This window comes from Pleurodeles waltl, chromosome 3_1 (assembly GCF_031143425.1).
Source record: "Pleurodeles waltl isolate 20211129_DDA chromosome 3_1, aPleWal1.hap1.20221129, whole genome shotgun sequence".
Classification (NCBI taxonomy): Eukaryota; Metazoa; Chordata; class Amphibia; order Caudata; family Salamandridae; genus Pleurodeles; species Pleurodeles waltl.
This window is the reverse complement of record NC_090440.1, coordinates 1,442,864,291-1,442,881,409: the sequence shown is the minus strand read 5'-3', so window position 1 is coordinate 1,442,881,409 and position 17,119 is coordinate 1,442,864,291. Positions and strand designations below refer to the sequence as shown.

The following is a 17,119-nucleotide window of genomic DNA, read 5'->3' as shown; positions in this document are numbered from 1 at the left end:
TCATACTGCAGATGAATCCCCCGACAAATAAGAGAGACGTCAGGATGTTTTTGGGAATGGTAGGCTACTGTCGTCAGTGGATTCCCAAGTTTTCAATTATCTCCAAATCATTGGTGAAATTGACAGGTAAAGAAGTTCGGGATGACCCGGGTACCATAACTATGACAGAGAAAGAGATTGAGGCATTCATGGAGTTGAGAGTGTGTGCATGTGCAGGGCGCCAGCTTTGGGTATGCCTGATTACACAAAGCCTTTTCTACTGTTTTGTCATGAACGTGATGCTTGTTCTTTGTCTGTCTTAACACAGGTCCATGGATGTGCAAACCGCCCAGTAGCATATTTTTCAGCTACTTTGGACCCAGTCGCAGCAGCCTTACCAGGTTGTTTGCGCGCAGTTGCAGCAGTTGGTCAGAGCCTCACACAGTGTGAAGGCATAGTGATGGGACATCCCTTAACAGTAATGGTTCCACATTCAGTTGAAATTCTGTTAACCCGAACCAAGACTCAGCACATGACAAATGCTAGGCTGACAAAATATGTGACCATTATACTGGGGTCTCCGAATGTTTCTCTCAAGAGATGTACTGTATTGAACCTGGCAACTTTACTTCCTGTTGAAAATGCTGAGATTAATAATGTTGAGGAAGTAGAACATGATTGTCTTGAGGTAACAGAACTATGCACCAAACACAGACCTGACATTAAGGATACACTATTAGAAGAAAATGATTGCATTATGTTTGTTGATGGTTCATGCTTGAGAGACTCAGTCGGAATACTGAGAGCTGGTTCTGCTGTGTGTACAATCACTGGTATTCTAGAAGCCTCCTGGCTCTCAAGAGTGTACTCTGCACAAGTGGCTGAATTAATTGCTCTTACCAAAGCATGCCACGCAGCTGAAAATCTGAGAGTCACTATCTATACTGACAGTAGATACGGATTTGGAACTGTGCCTGATTTTGGCCAATTGTGGTCACAGAGAGGTTTCATGACCTCTTCTGGTTCACCAGGGAAAAATGGCGAAAAGATTAAGGACTTGTTGCATGCGATTCAGTTACCTCTTGAAATTGCCGTGGTGAAATGCAATGCTTATGTTAAGTCACAATACTTTGTGTCAATGGGAAACGGCTATGCAGATCAAGTCGCAAGGTTTTGCGCATTGAACTGTATATTGTTCAAGGACCAGTGGGAATTATTACCTGAAACTGAAAATGAAACATGTTTGAACTTTGCATTAAGAGTGGTTGATAGATTAGATGAGCTAAGATCACTGCAGGGCCGTGATAGCAGGGAGGAAAAACACTCCTGGCAGAGAATGCAATGTATACACAGGGCTGACGACTTGTGGGTCTCAGAGGAGGGGAAAATGGTTTTGCCAAACAGTCTTTTGTCACAGTTTGCAAGGTTTTACCATGGTCAGTCACATCTTGGGAGAGACGCAATGATCAGATTATTCAAAATGGATTGGGTCAATCCAAAATTCAGACAAGCCGCAGAGGTTATCTGCCACAGGTGCATCATCTGTCAACAGATGAATGCAGGAAAAGGGACTGTGGTGACTTTGAGCCACATAGGGAGAGCTGGAGGTCCGTTTAGCAAGATGCAGATGGATTTCATTGAGATGGCTGTGTCTGGAGGCTTGAGGTATGTGTTGGTGATTGTGTGTGTTTTCAGTCACTGGACTGAAGCTTACCCTACACGTAGAAATGACAGTCTCACAGTAGCAAAGCTGTTGCTTAGGGAGTTAATACCACGTTTTGGATTCCTGATCTCTTTTGAATCAGATAGGGGCAGACACTTCGACAATGAGGTGATTAAGCTTGTGTGTGCTGCATTGGACATTGAACAGAAGCTGCATTGTAGCTATCGCCCTGAAGCATCAGGACTAGTGGAACAGATGAATGGTACCTTGAAGTCGAGAATGGCAAAAATGTGTGCAGCTACCAATCTGAAGTGGCCAGATGCATTACCCTTAGTGTTGATGTCAATGAGAAACACACCTGACAAGAAAGCAAGACTATCCCCCCATGAAATTCTGATGGGCAGAGCTATGAGGTTGCCCGCAGTGCCTGCAAATGCTCTTGTGAATATCACGGATGATATGGTGTTGGACTACTGCACGGGTCTGGCTGATGTGGTCCGCTCTTTTTCTCACCAGGTGGAGGCTAACACATTGCCACCAATAAGTGATCCAGGTCACACCTTGAAAGCCGGTGACTGGGAGGTTGTCAAGAAACACGTGAGGAAGTTGTGTTTGGAGCCGCGTTGGAAGGGGCCATATCAAGTAATATTGACAACAACCACTGCTGTGAAGTGTGCAGGCGTTCCAAACTGGATACATGCCAGTCACACAAAGAAGGTGACGTGTCCAACTGATGAGGAACTTGAAGTGTCCAAAACAACAACTGCAGAAAAGGAAGTCTCAGGGCCAGAGAGTATTCAAAGGGGAACTGAGACTGAAGGAGAGCCCACTGAGGACGGCTTAGTCCCTCAAACAGTAAACGAGTTCGAGAGAGGCGACAGTGAGCCTATCTCAGCGGAGGCCGCAGGAGAACCGAGACAAGGAGAAGATCTCCCAGAAGCAGACGATACAGGTTTGAACTTGAGCCCGTAACAGACCCTGAAGACGAGGGGGAAGACGCAGAAGGGGGTCAAAGTGCACTGACTCCTCCTGAGCCGATTGCAGGTCCGTCAAGAGAAAACACCATAGAACAAGAGGAGGGTGCTGTTCAACGTTCTGAAAGGCCAAGCAGAAAGAAAACGCATAAAGGTGATAACTGGCCAAAGAAACAAGCTGCAGGAGAGAAAGTGGTCCCTTGTGATACCATAGAGGAAGAAGTTGACACAACCAGAAAAGAGGATCTCAGTGAAGGAGAATTGCAGAGTGAACGCTGACTGAAAAGAATAAGAGTCGCAAACAGAAGGTACGCAGGTCCTGAATGGGCATATGCAACAACAGCTGAATGGCAACAAGAATTCTTGCCGTTCTGTTTTGATTGAGAGGTACCAGGCCAATACTACGGCACCTGAATTCAACCTGAGAAAGAGACTGTATTAAATTTGAAATTGAAAATTAAGAGCTGAAAAGCTGAGAAAAGAGCTGATAACCTGAATTGACTCTGAAAAACGATTATGACAAGCTGTTAACCTGATTTGACACAAGGGTCCTGAGTGAGTGAAACGCTGTAAATACTCGCAGAGAGAAAGAGAGACTTTGCATGAAAGAGAAAAAAAAAAAAAAAAGAGAGCTTTTATATCGTCCTCAAGTTGATTGTTTGTTTTGTATTATTCTGCTAACTGATTCTTTACAGATCATGCCTTACACTAGAGGTAATAGCAAAAACAGTAGGATGTGTGGTTGGTTAAGTGCTATCTTAGGTATTGTGTGTGCAATAATAGTTATAGGTGTGATTGTGGGAATGCCATGGATGGATAAGAAAGTGACTAACAATGCTTCAAAACCTGAAACTGTTACACTAACACCGTGGGAAACGTTTGAGCAGGATGCAAAATACTTGCATGAAGGAACTAATCCAAAAGGGGAACTCTACTAATGTCTTCTATTGCTTGCTGAATGAATATGTTGACACAATGGATGCAAAGAATTGTTATGTGTGTACAAATATTCCTTCATCAGTACAAGAAGGGGTTACTTACCATAGTCTGCCTCTAACATATGGGATAAGCTGTAGTTTGCTGCTAACAAGATTCTATGACCAAGAACATGTGCAATATTTTTACTCTAACTTGGATGTAGTGTTTTCCTTTGTGCCTGTGATTGAGTTTCTAAATAAATTAGCTAAAGAACACAGCATAAAATTAGTTAGGGGTTTCTTTGAGCCGACACTGACATTTGGAATAGCTTATGCGCACCGCAATAATTTAACCTGCGTACTAACGCCTGTAGAGAATAGCTTCTTAGATCACACTGATGGTAGACGCAAAGCACTGAAAGAAAGGCTAGAAAAGGGGTTAGAAAAACGCACATATGCAAATGATTATGCTTACACCGCAATAAAGACACAGTGCAAAATAGCTATAGATGCATTACATGTAGGTAGGCTTTGTATATATAGGCCAAAATCTGAGCATGACACTTTATTTGTGGGAACGAGTGAATGCAGGCATGTGTTTTTGTTTCAGAGTAAGTGGACATTCATGTTAAATGGACAGGATCCAGCGATCCCTGGGATCTATTATATATGTGGACCTAATACTTATTACCGTCTTCCTAAAGGATGGTATGGGACATGTTATTTGGGAATAGTTTTTCCAAAGATTTACCAGATTGATGACTTAAAGCAAATTCCTAAAATGTCTGAATTACAACATACTAGACAAAAGAGAGAGACAGCGGCTGCTGTCGTTGGTGACATATTTGGAGCCTTAATCCCTTCAGTAGGGGTTATCTTAAATTCCATAAAGATTCGAAAGTTGTCTACTATTGTGGATAACATGCTGACAAACTTCACAGGGTCTATACTCCTGATGAATACTGAACTTGCTGCGGAAAGAGCTATGACTCTTCAAAACCGGCTTGCTTTAGACATTCTTTTAGTGAAGAGCGGCAGAGTCTGTAAGATTCTAAATGAGCGCCATTGCTTTGCGTTCATACCTGACAATAGTAGAAAGATTAGAAGCATGCTTACTAACCTAAATAGAGATAGTGCAGATTTGAAGGAGCTGAAAGAACCTGGAGTTTGGGAGAAAGTTGGGAGAGGAATTACCAGAGTAGGGAGTTGGTTTAGTAATATTTGGAATGGCGTACTTGCAAAAATATTAGGGGGTCTATTGATTGTCCTTATTTGTTTATTGGGTGTATGGGGATCGTGCAAAATTAATGAATGAATTAAAAGAAATTTGACAAAATGAAGTAAAAGAAATGAAGAAAACGAAAGGGAGAAAATGTTCAGTGAAATTTGGGAAAGCTCACACAAAGGACAAGATGTTGAAATGCGCATCATGAGGAAAGTGAAAGGTTGAAAGGGAAAGGTTTGTGTGATGACAAGTGTCATCAGAGGAGGGACTGAGAGAGCGTAGCTTATATAATCTATATTAACATGAAATGTTTATGAACTAATGTGTAATAATGCTGCATAGAAAATGTGCTAATGTATTTTGCCATAACATGCGTTTGAAAGGTGCCCACGGGGAGTGGCCGCCAATGTATACGGGGACTAATGAAACTGACAAATAATGTTGAAATATTATGATAAAAAATAAGTTTGCACAAAAATTAAAAGGATATGTATTAGAGCATGGGTACTCACAAACTTTTTCTCGGGGGCCAAAATTGCAGTATGGTTTGCGGCCGAGGGCCGCACTGAAGTGACAGCGGGGGGCGGGGCTTAGAGGGGGCGGGGCTTAGAGGGGGAACAACCACCCCACCCCCTTTTTCAAAACAATGCCCCTACCCCAGTAACACACACAGCGCGCACACATACAGCGCCATCTGCTCTCACCCCTACCCCAGTAACACACACAGCGCGCACACATACAGCGCCATCTGCTCTCACCCCTACCCCAGTAACACACACAGCGCGCACACATACAGCGCCATCTGCTCTCACCCCTACCCCAGTAACACACACAGCGCGCACACACACAGCGCCATCTGCTCTCACCCCTACCCCAGTAACACACACAGCGCGCACACACACAGCGCCATCTGCTCTCACCCCTACCCCAGTAACACACACAGCACGCACACACACAGCGCCATCTGCTCTCACCCCTACCCCAGTAACACACACAGCGCCATCTGCTCTCACCCCTACCCCAGTAACACACACTGCGCCATCTGCACACAGCGCCATCTGCTCTCACCCCTACCCCAGTAACACACACTGCGCCATCTGCACACAGCGCCATCTGCTCCCACCCCTACCCCAGTAACACACACAGCGCCATCTGCACACAGCGCCATCTGCTCTCACCCCTACCCCAGTAACACACACAGCGCCATCTGCTCTCACCCCTACCCCAGTAACACACACTGCGCCATCTGCACACAGCGCCATCTGCTCCCACCCCTACCCCAGTAACACACACAGCGCCATCTGCTCTCACCCCAACCCCAGTAACACACACTGCGCCATCTGCACACAGCGCCATCTGCTCCCACCCCTACCCAGTAACACACACAGCGCCATCTGCTCTCACCCCTACCCCAGTAACACACACTGCGCCATCTGCACACAGCGCCATCTGCTCTCACCCCACCCCAGTAACACACACACACAGCGCACACACACAGCGCCATCTGCTCTCACCCCTACCCCAGTAACACACACAGCGCGCACACACACAGCGCCATCTGCTCTCACCCCTACCCCAGTAACACACACAGCACGCACACATACAGCGCCATCTGCTCTCACCCCTACCCCAGTAACACACACAGCGCGCACACACACAGCGCCATCTGCTCTCACCCCTACCCCAGTAACACACACACAGCGCACACACACACAGCGCAATCTGCTCTCACGCCTACCCCAGTAACACACACTACATTAAAAACAAATAAATAAATAACCAAAGAGCCTTACCTGACTCAAAGCACTGTAAAGATGACACAAATGTGGAACAGCAGGCAGGCAGGCGGGCGGGGCAGCAGACGTGGAGCCGATGACAGGAAGCAGACGACCAAAGCCCCATAAAAGTTAGCTGCAAGCGCTGACTTTTATGGGGCTTTGGCTTCCAGGATCGTCAGGGCAACGCCATAAACAATGGCCGCCGTATGTAAACATAGAGGAGGGCCGTGGGAGCATGCTCCCGCGGCCCTCTTCTATGTTTACATACTGCTGCCATTATGATGTGCCGTTTGGTGTGCGTCTCGCGGGCCGCCAAGCTAGGTCCGTGGGGCCGCTGGCGGCCCGCGGGCCGTACTTTGAGTACCGTTGTATTAGAGTTTTGCTTAATAATTATTAGGCCTTAGTTAGCATGAGTCGAGGCCTAGCTGCCTGACTCTCATATTAAATGTGTTTTTCTAATGTGCAGTGTGCTGACTTGCTAAAGGACATGAACTCTTGTTTTTTCCAAAAGCTAGAAGCTGAATGTAACTGTAGTAGATCCTTTCTCATGAAATTCGACTTGCTTATAGAAACATTTTAGCTGGATGCAACAGTGTAGATAAATGTTAGGTACAAGGTCACTTGAACCGGTACAGACAATGGAGCCACTGACCGAAGATGTGCAAAGGACCACAAGACTATGAAATCATACCGGACATTCCACCCGCTAAAGACGTCAATCATAAGGACCAATAAAATAAGTGAGAACTGTTATAGGGTGACAAATTTGATGAGCTAATTTGATGTGAATTGGTTAAAGATAGTGGGGCGCAACCCCTTGTCCAACCAGATTTTATTGGAATGTACAACAGAAAAGGGATAAATCCCCTTGACACACGGAAGTGAGAGAGTTAGTTATGGAGATGCGGAGATGCAGATGCGATTTGCTATGATCCAGACACTTTGTCACGCTGAGTAGAGACTTTGCTGTTTGGTTCTTAAAACCATTCGTGCCTTATATTGCCCGTTTACACTTTACCTCCTTATGAGGGAAGTGCCCCTTTTACCCTTCCTGCCTGAGCTGAGTTCCTGGCTGATGGCAAATCAACTGCTGTCCTGAGGACGAAGACTGAACCTGAGTGCTGACCAAATTTGGAGGGTAACTATATGACAATGAAATTGTGATTGTCTGTTTGCTTTTCCTTTCTAGGTACCAACTGCTTCTCTTTTGACAGTGACCATAGCTAGATGTTTTCCAAATTGGTGTTACCAAATTATTTTGCATGAAACCCAACATGCCAATGCTAATTCGAGGTTAGATAAGAGTGTTCACTAAACTGACTCAAATAGACGAATGACTGAATCTATGCTTTGTTGAATAATACGTTAATATACTCTGCTTAGGATAACCTATGCTGACGTTGAGTTATATTCTAATGTTTGTGATTCTTGCTTTGATAAAATCTTATCAGAGTTGCCATATTGTGACTATGCTATTGTGCTTCTTGGTTTTGAGATTAATAAACTTGCTAGTAGTATTGTAACAAATAGGGAATAAATATCACTAAATTCATACTAAACTGGTGTGGTTATTCATGACTGCAAGGTCATGGTGTTTTCAGAGTTATTAAATGTAATTGACTAAGGTGAAGTGCATTGTTATAATAAATAGTGATGACGTTATTGACATAATGATTGACATGTTGATTAGCTATCTCGTCCTATCGTGTCTTCAGTCAGGGTCAAAAGATTCATTGGCCTAAAACGAACCCAAAGTGATTAAATTAGTCATAAAGGGACGCGTTAACAGTTCCTTTGGAACAATTATGCCCAACGCCTTGCAGCATAGCATAGCCCTTTGGCTGCTAGTATACAGTACCAAATTATGGATCAGGGAAGGGCTTTGTCTACAGATAAGGTAATATTTGTGTCCTCATGTTAATGCTGTTCCAACTTGTTGTTATGGTTCATTAATGCAAAGCCTTTATTATTAGGGAGAGCGCTCTCAGGAAATTTTATAAGCTCAGACTGCACTGCTGACAGTGATTCTAAAATAAACATTTGTACACACGTTTGCAAAGGTTAACAATATCAGGCTATGTATAATGTTCTCAGAATGCTCTCTGATTAGATGCAGATATTTGCAGATTCTTGAAAGCAAGACTGATGGTTCTTTACTTTCAAAATAAAATGTTTACAACAAAATGCAGCTAGGGAAAACAAAGTTTTGCTAAATTACTGTGAAGTTCTAAGTACCATTTCTTTAAAGCATCATTTAGTAAAATATGATGATGCATGCTAGTATTTCCAAAAAATATATTCGTATTGCATAATCAATGTATCCAGTTCCAACAAAATTCTGGGAAACATGAAGGTAAGTATTGGCCAGCCTTTTGGTTTTGTCAATGTATGTCTTGTATTGACATGGTTTTTGTAACACTTTATTGTTGTGGACGCTGCTTGCCCATCCCCATTATCACAAACATTACCAAAATAAACCAAAAATAGAGAGAGCGAAAGAGAAATAGAATTTTAATAAAAGCAAAAGGTCTTGTTTAAGGCCAGACCTAATTAGTGGGCCCAATTCTTAAAGAAAGTCACAAAAGTGCAGCTGTGGTGTATTTCCTTGCATTTGTGCAGATTTATGGCTTTCATGAATTCACAATAATTTACAGAATTAGGCCAGGAAATCATGCCCCTAGAAAATATTTGTGAACGCCATTTTAGCATGAACAAATATGCATGTGTGAGTTTGCTCATGCAAAAATCTGTTGAGCGTTTACAAGTTCACTTTCCCTCCAAACACTTTTTCCCCAGCCCTGGAAGAAGGCTTACCTTTGCCCTTGTCAGGAGTATATTTCCAGTCTTTTTTCAGTATGAGAAAAATTAGAAAAGAGCTGGAGAAAACCTCAAAACATTCAGGAGAAAAGAAGTCAGGGCACTCATGAATCCATGGTATTGTGTATAATCTTCATTTGAACAATGCCAGTTGTTACATATGAAAAACAAGTCCGTTCAATAGTCCTTCTTGTATTTACAGTTTATATGGCAATCAAAGCCTATATACTTGAAGCAGCAAATCTTGAAAATATTGAAAATACATAATATGTAGAAGTACAGCAACTGTTCATGCAGCAAACACAGCCAACACGTGTTTCATCCTGCGAGAAAATTTGTTCTCATAAGGACTTCGTCAGGGCTTAGCTTATAATAAAATACATTGAATAGGGAAAGTCTTTGCGCGAAAAGCTGCAGTGTCTTCAAAACCATATATTAGTCCAACATCATCGAAGTGTGATTGAAGTGATCACAATTCCTTATCTAACTGATGCTGCAAATATTAGTAGTGGGAGAGAACGCGGACCGATCGTCACGCGGCGTTCCCAGTCTAAGATTCAACGTCGGGATAGTATGCACAGGCTCAAAAAGACATTCCAACACTGGAGCTATTGCTCTTCCAGTCCCAGCATGTAGAGCTGCAGAAAGGTGGCAAAATAAGGGAATTGCTAGTATTCAAACTCTACTATAGTATAGTCCTGTCATACTCAGAGGCTATTGCCAGAGGTATTATATAATGCGATTGCTGCCATAATTTGTTGTCTCACTTCGTGGCAGCAAATGGACAAGTGATTTTTTACATTTTTTTTAGATACAAGTATATTTATGAAGCAACCTGTTCTGTGGACAAGGAGATGTTGTAATGCATTTCACACACCTCTCTATGGAGTAGATGAGATGTATACATGGTATTAGCTACATCCAACTGTAGATACCTTCACCAGAAAGGCACTGCTAAGTAAAATGGAAAAAACAATGCTTCTTCAAGTTGAATTCTTTTTTAGAATTGATATAATATTGATATGTATTAAAACTCTTTCTCTCCCTCTCCCTCTCCCATTTATGACCAATTTACAGCTATGGCTTTAATGATGTTATTTTTCTTTGTTATGCCTTTTATCATTAATGTGTCATGTAATGTTTCATGTTTTCTAGGTTACCCATTGCTTTTGATTTACTAGTACTGAAAAGGAAATGGAAGAGCTTTATAAAATGGTGTTTGTTGGCACTAGTATTGTTTTTGGTAAGTGGAAATACCATTTATCCCTAAGTATGAAATCTGTTGAAAAAATACATATTCTACATTAGTGGTTCAAATTGTAGCCTCCAGTATACTAAGAAAGTAGTCTTAACGCTGATGTTTCTGAGAAATGTAGTTATATTCTGTGTAAAGGTTGTCTGTTATGCTACCTATATTCACTATATAGGAAAAATAACATGTGTAAGCTAAGAGCACATTTTGTCTTAAGTCATGTTGAATTTGGTTCCTTGATGGAGTGGACATTGGATACAGTCTGGTGTTGGATAAGACAAGGATATTGTTTTCATGGAAGTCAAATCTTTTAGATGAGTGTTTGATCTAAAGACTAATTATGTTCCCAGCAGTTGAGCAGCTAAAAAAATATATCAAGAAACATATACATGAAGGCCTCAGGGCGCAAAACAAATTAGCTTAGGTACTCTATGTGTAGAAAGATGTGTGGAACAAATATGATTTTATCTTGCTACTACTCAATGAAATATACACATAATTGTCTTTCACATCCTATTTTAGAACACTGAACATTAGTAGGACAACTGTATTTTTTGTACTTTACCTGCCTGTGCTTTCTTTCCTCATTTGTCATAGTAAAGCAAAATTACAATCATCACATTGTGTATTTAAACTGTGTGAACTAAGCTGTTCAATAAGAATGATCAAAGGCCCTTTGATATATTTTTTGGGCAATAGATTCATGATAGGGCAGATTTAGAATTAACTTAGCTACCACATTTTGTGTCATTTGCAATTTGTTTGTTAAAGGTTTGGGTAAGCCCATGTATAGAGAATTCCCAATAGTACAGATGAGAAGAAAATAAAGCCTGTGCAATATTATTTCTGCAAGAAATTGGGAGAAACAGGAGTATCTTTTGAAGCATTCTTAGAATCATAAAACAAGTTGAAGTCACCTTAGCAATTTGAGGGTGGGGGGGGGGGGGTAAAAGATTATGTATCCTCAAATGGGATACCTAAGTTGCCAGTGCATAATGTTAGAGGAAGAGTATCGAGTTCTGCTGGGCACCATGCAGTTGATGAGAGGTTTGAGCTTGAAAAATGTAAATCTTTTTTTGTCAGAGTGACGCTGCAGGCTGTTTGAGCTCATCCAGGTGGCAATTTCAATGCTGGAACTGGTTTGTATGGCGGAATTGTCCTTAGTTAAAAAGACAATGTTTTGAGTGTTCTCTGCATATGAGCTCAAACTGAAATCAAAAGGACTAATCAATTTAAAAATAGGACCAATGCGGAAGAGGAGGAGCAGCTGGCACAGCTAGATGACGGACTCATCTAGCTAGAGCTTCCGACTGGTGCCTGAAATCCTCCTTGACCCTATTCTACTTCAGTGCCTCAGATGGGACTAACTTGGATTCATCAGTGCTCCATGGCTGCGGCAGCCCAGTCAGGGCCATCGCTGACACATACGAGCCAGTGAGACCTGTTCCTCTTGCCAGCCTACTGAGGCTTCAGAAGCAAGGCAGCCACAGCAATAAAGTGGCAAGTGGCTGACCAATTGTGTGCCTTTCAGATGCCTCTAGGACTAGTGGTGGGCTGGGAGAGATTCCCGCTGGTGCTTGGGAGGCAGAGTGCAAGGGTCAGGGGCCAGAGGAAGCCAAGACCTTCCTCGTGGTGGCTCCCACCTACACACCCCTTCACGAATGACATAGAGCCTCTGATTGCCAGCAAGATTCCACAGCCTGCTGGAGCGCTGCTTCCCTTCCTCTTCTCCTCCCTTGGAATTGAGGGGCTAACGGCAGGCCAGGGATGCCAGAGTATAGAACTGTGGGCACCCTTGCATTCATCGGGCGCTACTCTTGGTGTTGCTTGCTATGCTCCCCCTTGCAGCTCAGAGTGGCACTCACAGAGTTGCCCCTTTTATTATCTCTTTTCTTGCCTATTGATGGTGCAACTGGCAATTTGGATCAGGTTGGACGCTAGCTACAGGGTGCCCTTGGGCAGCCGACTACAAGGTAGGGTGGCATTGTATGCCAGTGATATGTTATTATACCTGTAACCCCCTAGACAACTCTGTCATGCCTCACCCAAATCCTTCCCATATATGGAGATGCTTCTGGAGTGCGGATCAATTGAGGGAAATCTTACTATATATACATGACTAGTTGATCTCTTCACCCATGCAGGACTCCAGACTGCAGATCACTTGGGGACCATGTTCAATACCTAGGCATCACTATCACCCCTGACCTGCAGACAGCTTGGGATTTAGAAGTACATGTGCTGGTGTCTAGGCTCCTGGACCCCTTTTTACCTTAATCTCTATTGCCAGGTGACCCTTTATAAGACGTTGGTGGTTCTCTGCTTCCTTTATTTGTGACAAAGCCACCCATATATACTTCCTCCCTTATTCTTTCTGAAGTTCCAGTCTTTGTCTTCAAGGTTCTTTTCATTGGGCAAAACCCCTAGGGTTTTATACACCAAATCTATGGCGCCAATGTACCTCGGTGCACCTGATCTTTGCTTATACTACTGGGCTGCGTAGATCGTGCTTCTGGGGACTTGCCTCTTCTTTCCAGATCTCCAGGATACCTCTGAGTTGGCGAGCGGCCATCTCCATATTGATTGGCTTAAAAAAGCCTACAGTACAGACCCCCTGTGGGCTGGGACATGGCTGAACTAAGTATTCCAACATGCTGGCTTCGCAAATGGGACTTGATTAGGATTTCGGCTCTGGGCTACCTGTGGAATGGTGACCACTTAGTTTCCTTCAGCCAACTCAAGACAGAGTTTGGGCTCCACAAGCCTCAGTATTTCATGTTTCTTCAAGCTCATCATTCGCTTGAGACCTTTAATGGTGATGGGGGTGGGGTAGCAAGTTGGTTACCATCCTTTAACCCCCTGGAGGTCAAACTGACAGAACGGTATTTCCCACCTCTATGGATCCCTCATTCTTAACGCTCCTGATCCTCTTAAAAAATTACGATTGGTTGCGAGGACAACATTGGGGAACTTGATGAAGCCTGGCACCAAGAAAAAATTACCTCTTTAATGCTAGCTATCCCTATAAATCTTGGGCTCAGGCAGTTTAACTACTTTTACCATGTATAACAGCCCGGAAAGGTTGTGGAAAATGAGGCAATATCTATCAGTAAGCTGTCTGAGTTATGGGGACCTGGAGGGTACCTTCTTGTTTGTCATACTGACCAGCCGAATCATTGCGGCCTATTGGAACTATACTCATAACCTAATTGCACATTTCAGACAAGCTCCTGCCAATCTGGATCCCAGGGTGTACCACTCAGGGATTGTGGAGGGTTGGGCCAATACCAGACACAAGTAATTGCTAGCGAGTGTAAGCTACTTAGAGCATGATAACAAGTAAAGATGTTATTTATCGCACCAGGTAAATAACAATACCCTGAGGTTTGTTATTTACTGGGTGAGATAAATTGCACCTATTACAAGTTATTGGAGAATAACATGCAGATTTGGGGTTTAACACACTAAAATCTCCATGGTACTGTAAATACTGTAACCTGCTGAAATTGAACAGATGCTGTGTTATTTAATGCATCCGATAATTATTGGATGCGTTTAATAAAACCATACTCAATAATTTATCCTGTGGGTAAATAGGTGTTTGCACATGGTACAAAATCAACAGCTCAACTTGTAATCAGGGCCTTAGTAACCAAAACAGTTGTTGCTAAAGGCTGGAGATCCCCTGATCTTCTTCTTGTATCTGCTTGGTCTTGTGGCATTGACCTGTGCTGTAGAGCTGAAAAAGAAGTCTACAAATAGAGAGGTTGTGCCAACAAGCATCAAGAGATTTGAGGCCCATATATTTCAGAATATATACCCAATAGGGATTAATGTTCCTTCATTGAACTTCAATACTGTATGTAAACTGTGGTGTTTGTTTGTCACATTGCATCCATATGCGATGCTGCTTTGGTGCTCTGTGTATTGCCTTGTTGTTTTGTACTTTTTTATTTTCCCTCTGTTCTGCCCTGAATACTACAAAACAACAAACAGATACTTAAAAACAATCACAGCAATAGAACATTACAAAGAGTGGGGCTCAGCTGTAAACCCTGCGGTACCCCCACAGACTGATGGAACTCTAACAGAATAAAAAGATTTTAGTGTAATGTGTTGTGATCTGTCGGTTACACTGCAATTTAACCAGTTCTTTTAATGGCATAAATACTATAAGAGCTAAAATGAAGCAATGAGAGGGGAGGGGGTCCATTTCGGACTCCCCTGTCTTTGGGACCGCCACCTTCCTCGGGCTCCAAATAAATTAAATGCGGGGGGTGCTCGCCCTTCCACAGCCCTGGGGACCTCAAACTCCCTGGGGCTTCAAACAAATCAAACACGGTGGGGGCTGCCTGGCCCCCCCAAATCCCCTGGGGCTTTAATACAGTAATGAAGGGGGTCTGTTTTGGGGCCCCAGGGAACACCATCAAGGCTTTTTTATTTGGAGGGGGGCTGCTCAAGGAGCCACTGATGGCCCTGGGCACCTTCACCCCCACAGGGCTGGCTCCTGCTATGTCCTTAGGTGCCCACCCCTGGGACATAGCGGTTTGCTCTGACTTGGTGGGAGCTTTGGCAGATCCTACCAAGTCAGAGCAAACAGTTCACTTTCTGTCAAGCAGCTCTCACTTGCAAAAAGTGAAGTTTTAATCTGTTTCCCTGCATGCAAATATGTGTGCATGGAAACAGAATAAAACATTGCTCCCACAAACCGGGAACTGCTTTTTAAAGCAGCTCCCTTCTTTTGGGAGCAATGTCGGCTCCTGCAGGACATAGGGAACCTGCTAGGACCACAGGGCCCTTTAGGCCCCCCCTGCGATTCATTCTCTCTCTCTCTCTCTCTCTCTCTCTCTCTCTCTCTCTCTCTTTCTCTCTCTTTCTCTCTCTCTCTCTCTCTCTCTTTCTCCTCTCCTCTCTTCTCCATTCCATAATGGGATGGAAGAGAGAGATTGTCATTACAGTGGTCTCTCCATGCAGTAACTTCAAACAGTCAGACTAGCAAGATGTTTGGTACGAATGTTATAGTTGCGTTTGGATGTAGAGCGGAACAGTCATTTCAGGCCTAATGGTCCAGGTATTGTGCTATCATTCAGTAGGCTTAAAGTTCAAATCCTAGTATCGCTTGGCAATGTGTTTGTTTATTCACTAGTGTTTTGACTGTTAAACCTTCCTAGTGATGGAACATTCACTTTTCTTTCCTACCACAAGTGTGGGTTGAATTTCATAGGTATGTCTGGAAACAGCAGGTTAAGGAGTCAGTCACATGTAGTGTAATGGTTAAGGTCACAGACCTTCACACTGAAAGTTGAGGGTTATACTCCAGGTTTGTCTGTGGTCTTTTCCCTTCTTTAATTTATTTTAAACTTCAAAAGTCAAAGGTTCATACTGAAAGGTGATCTCTCTCATTTTAAAAGACAAATACACTTTTCTTTTTAATTTATTCTAAAATTATTTTTCTACATATATCATTCATCAAAGCCTAAATCACTCTCTCTCTCTCTCTCCACCCCCCCACACACAGGCACAACTGTGGGTAGATTAACATATAGTAATAAAATTACTTTACATTAAAAAAAAAAAACCCATAGAAATTCACTTAAAAAAAACAAAGGTTACAGGGTTGTTATAGTCAGGTTATGAATTCACTTGTACAAAACCATTGAAATTCACCTATAACTCGTGCCCTAAGGTACTAATAACTCGCGCCTCTCTCTTTTTCTCTCTCTCTCTCTCTATCTCTCTCTCTCTCTTCTCTCTCTCTCTCTCTCTCGTGATTACCCCCAAAATAACAGCTCTCATGACTTCTTTAACAACTTTATTGATAATATTTGCAGTAAAAATGTTTACGAGAAAACTGTTCCTGGCGGGGGCGCGAGTTATAATTACCTTAGGGCAACAGTTATAATTACTTGAGGTGATCTATAGCAGATGAATTTCCCTGGTTTTGTATGTTTAAAATGTGAGCTTAACTATAACGTCCCCATAACCTTTGTTTTGTTCAGTGAATATATATTTATTATTAATTGCAAATGGCCTGCTTCAATACATAGCAAATCAAATTTTGAGTTATTCAACAGCAGACTCGTAGATTGAAGAGTCAACAACAAACTCATTATCCTGATGTCAAATATAGGCCACCAACAAATGATTTTAGTCCCAAAAGGTGATCCTGTGACAGACCAATGGACCACTCAACTTCTTTATCCTGCTTGTAACAGGGATTGCTTGTCGAGAAGCTTATAATTAAACGTCGTGGTGGTTAATTCATTGATGTTTTGGTCTCCATTTGTCTAATGAGAACATGAAACCATCTTCAGGACAAAGTGTTGGATATTACATAAAAATGGACAAGCCTTTAATAAGAAAAGTACCTAAAACAACAAAAGAATGAAAATATATACAATTACTCTAAAAACAATCCAATAAAATAAAATAAAATAAAGAAGTATGCCTCCCCTAAAAACACAATGTTGGTCAAACACACCCTCAACAAGTGAAGACCAAAAGAAAGTGATGA

General features: G+C 42.6%; 1 protein-coding gene across 3 annotated transcripts in view; it reads left to right on the top strand.

The window, feature by feature from the left end:
• ALG9 (ALG9 alpha-1,2-mannosyltransferase) overlaps positions 1 to 17,119 on the top strand; it is a 956,626-nt gene that overhangs the window by 75,589 nt on the left and 863,918 nt on the right. For all 3 annotated transcript variants that reach the window (XM_069225004.1, XM_069225007.1, XM_069225006.1), the window contains one exon: positions 10,509 to 10,596. In XM_069225004.1, coding sequence (XP_069081105.1) covers positions 10,509 to 10,596 — 88 coding nt within the window. The remainder of the gene's footprint in view (positions 1 to 10,508; positions 10,597 to 17,119) is intronic.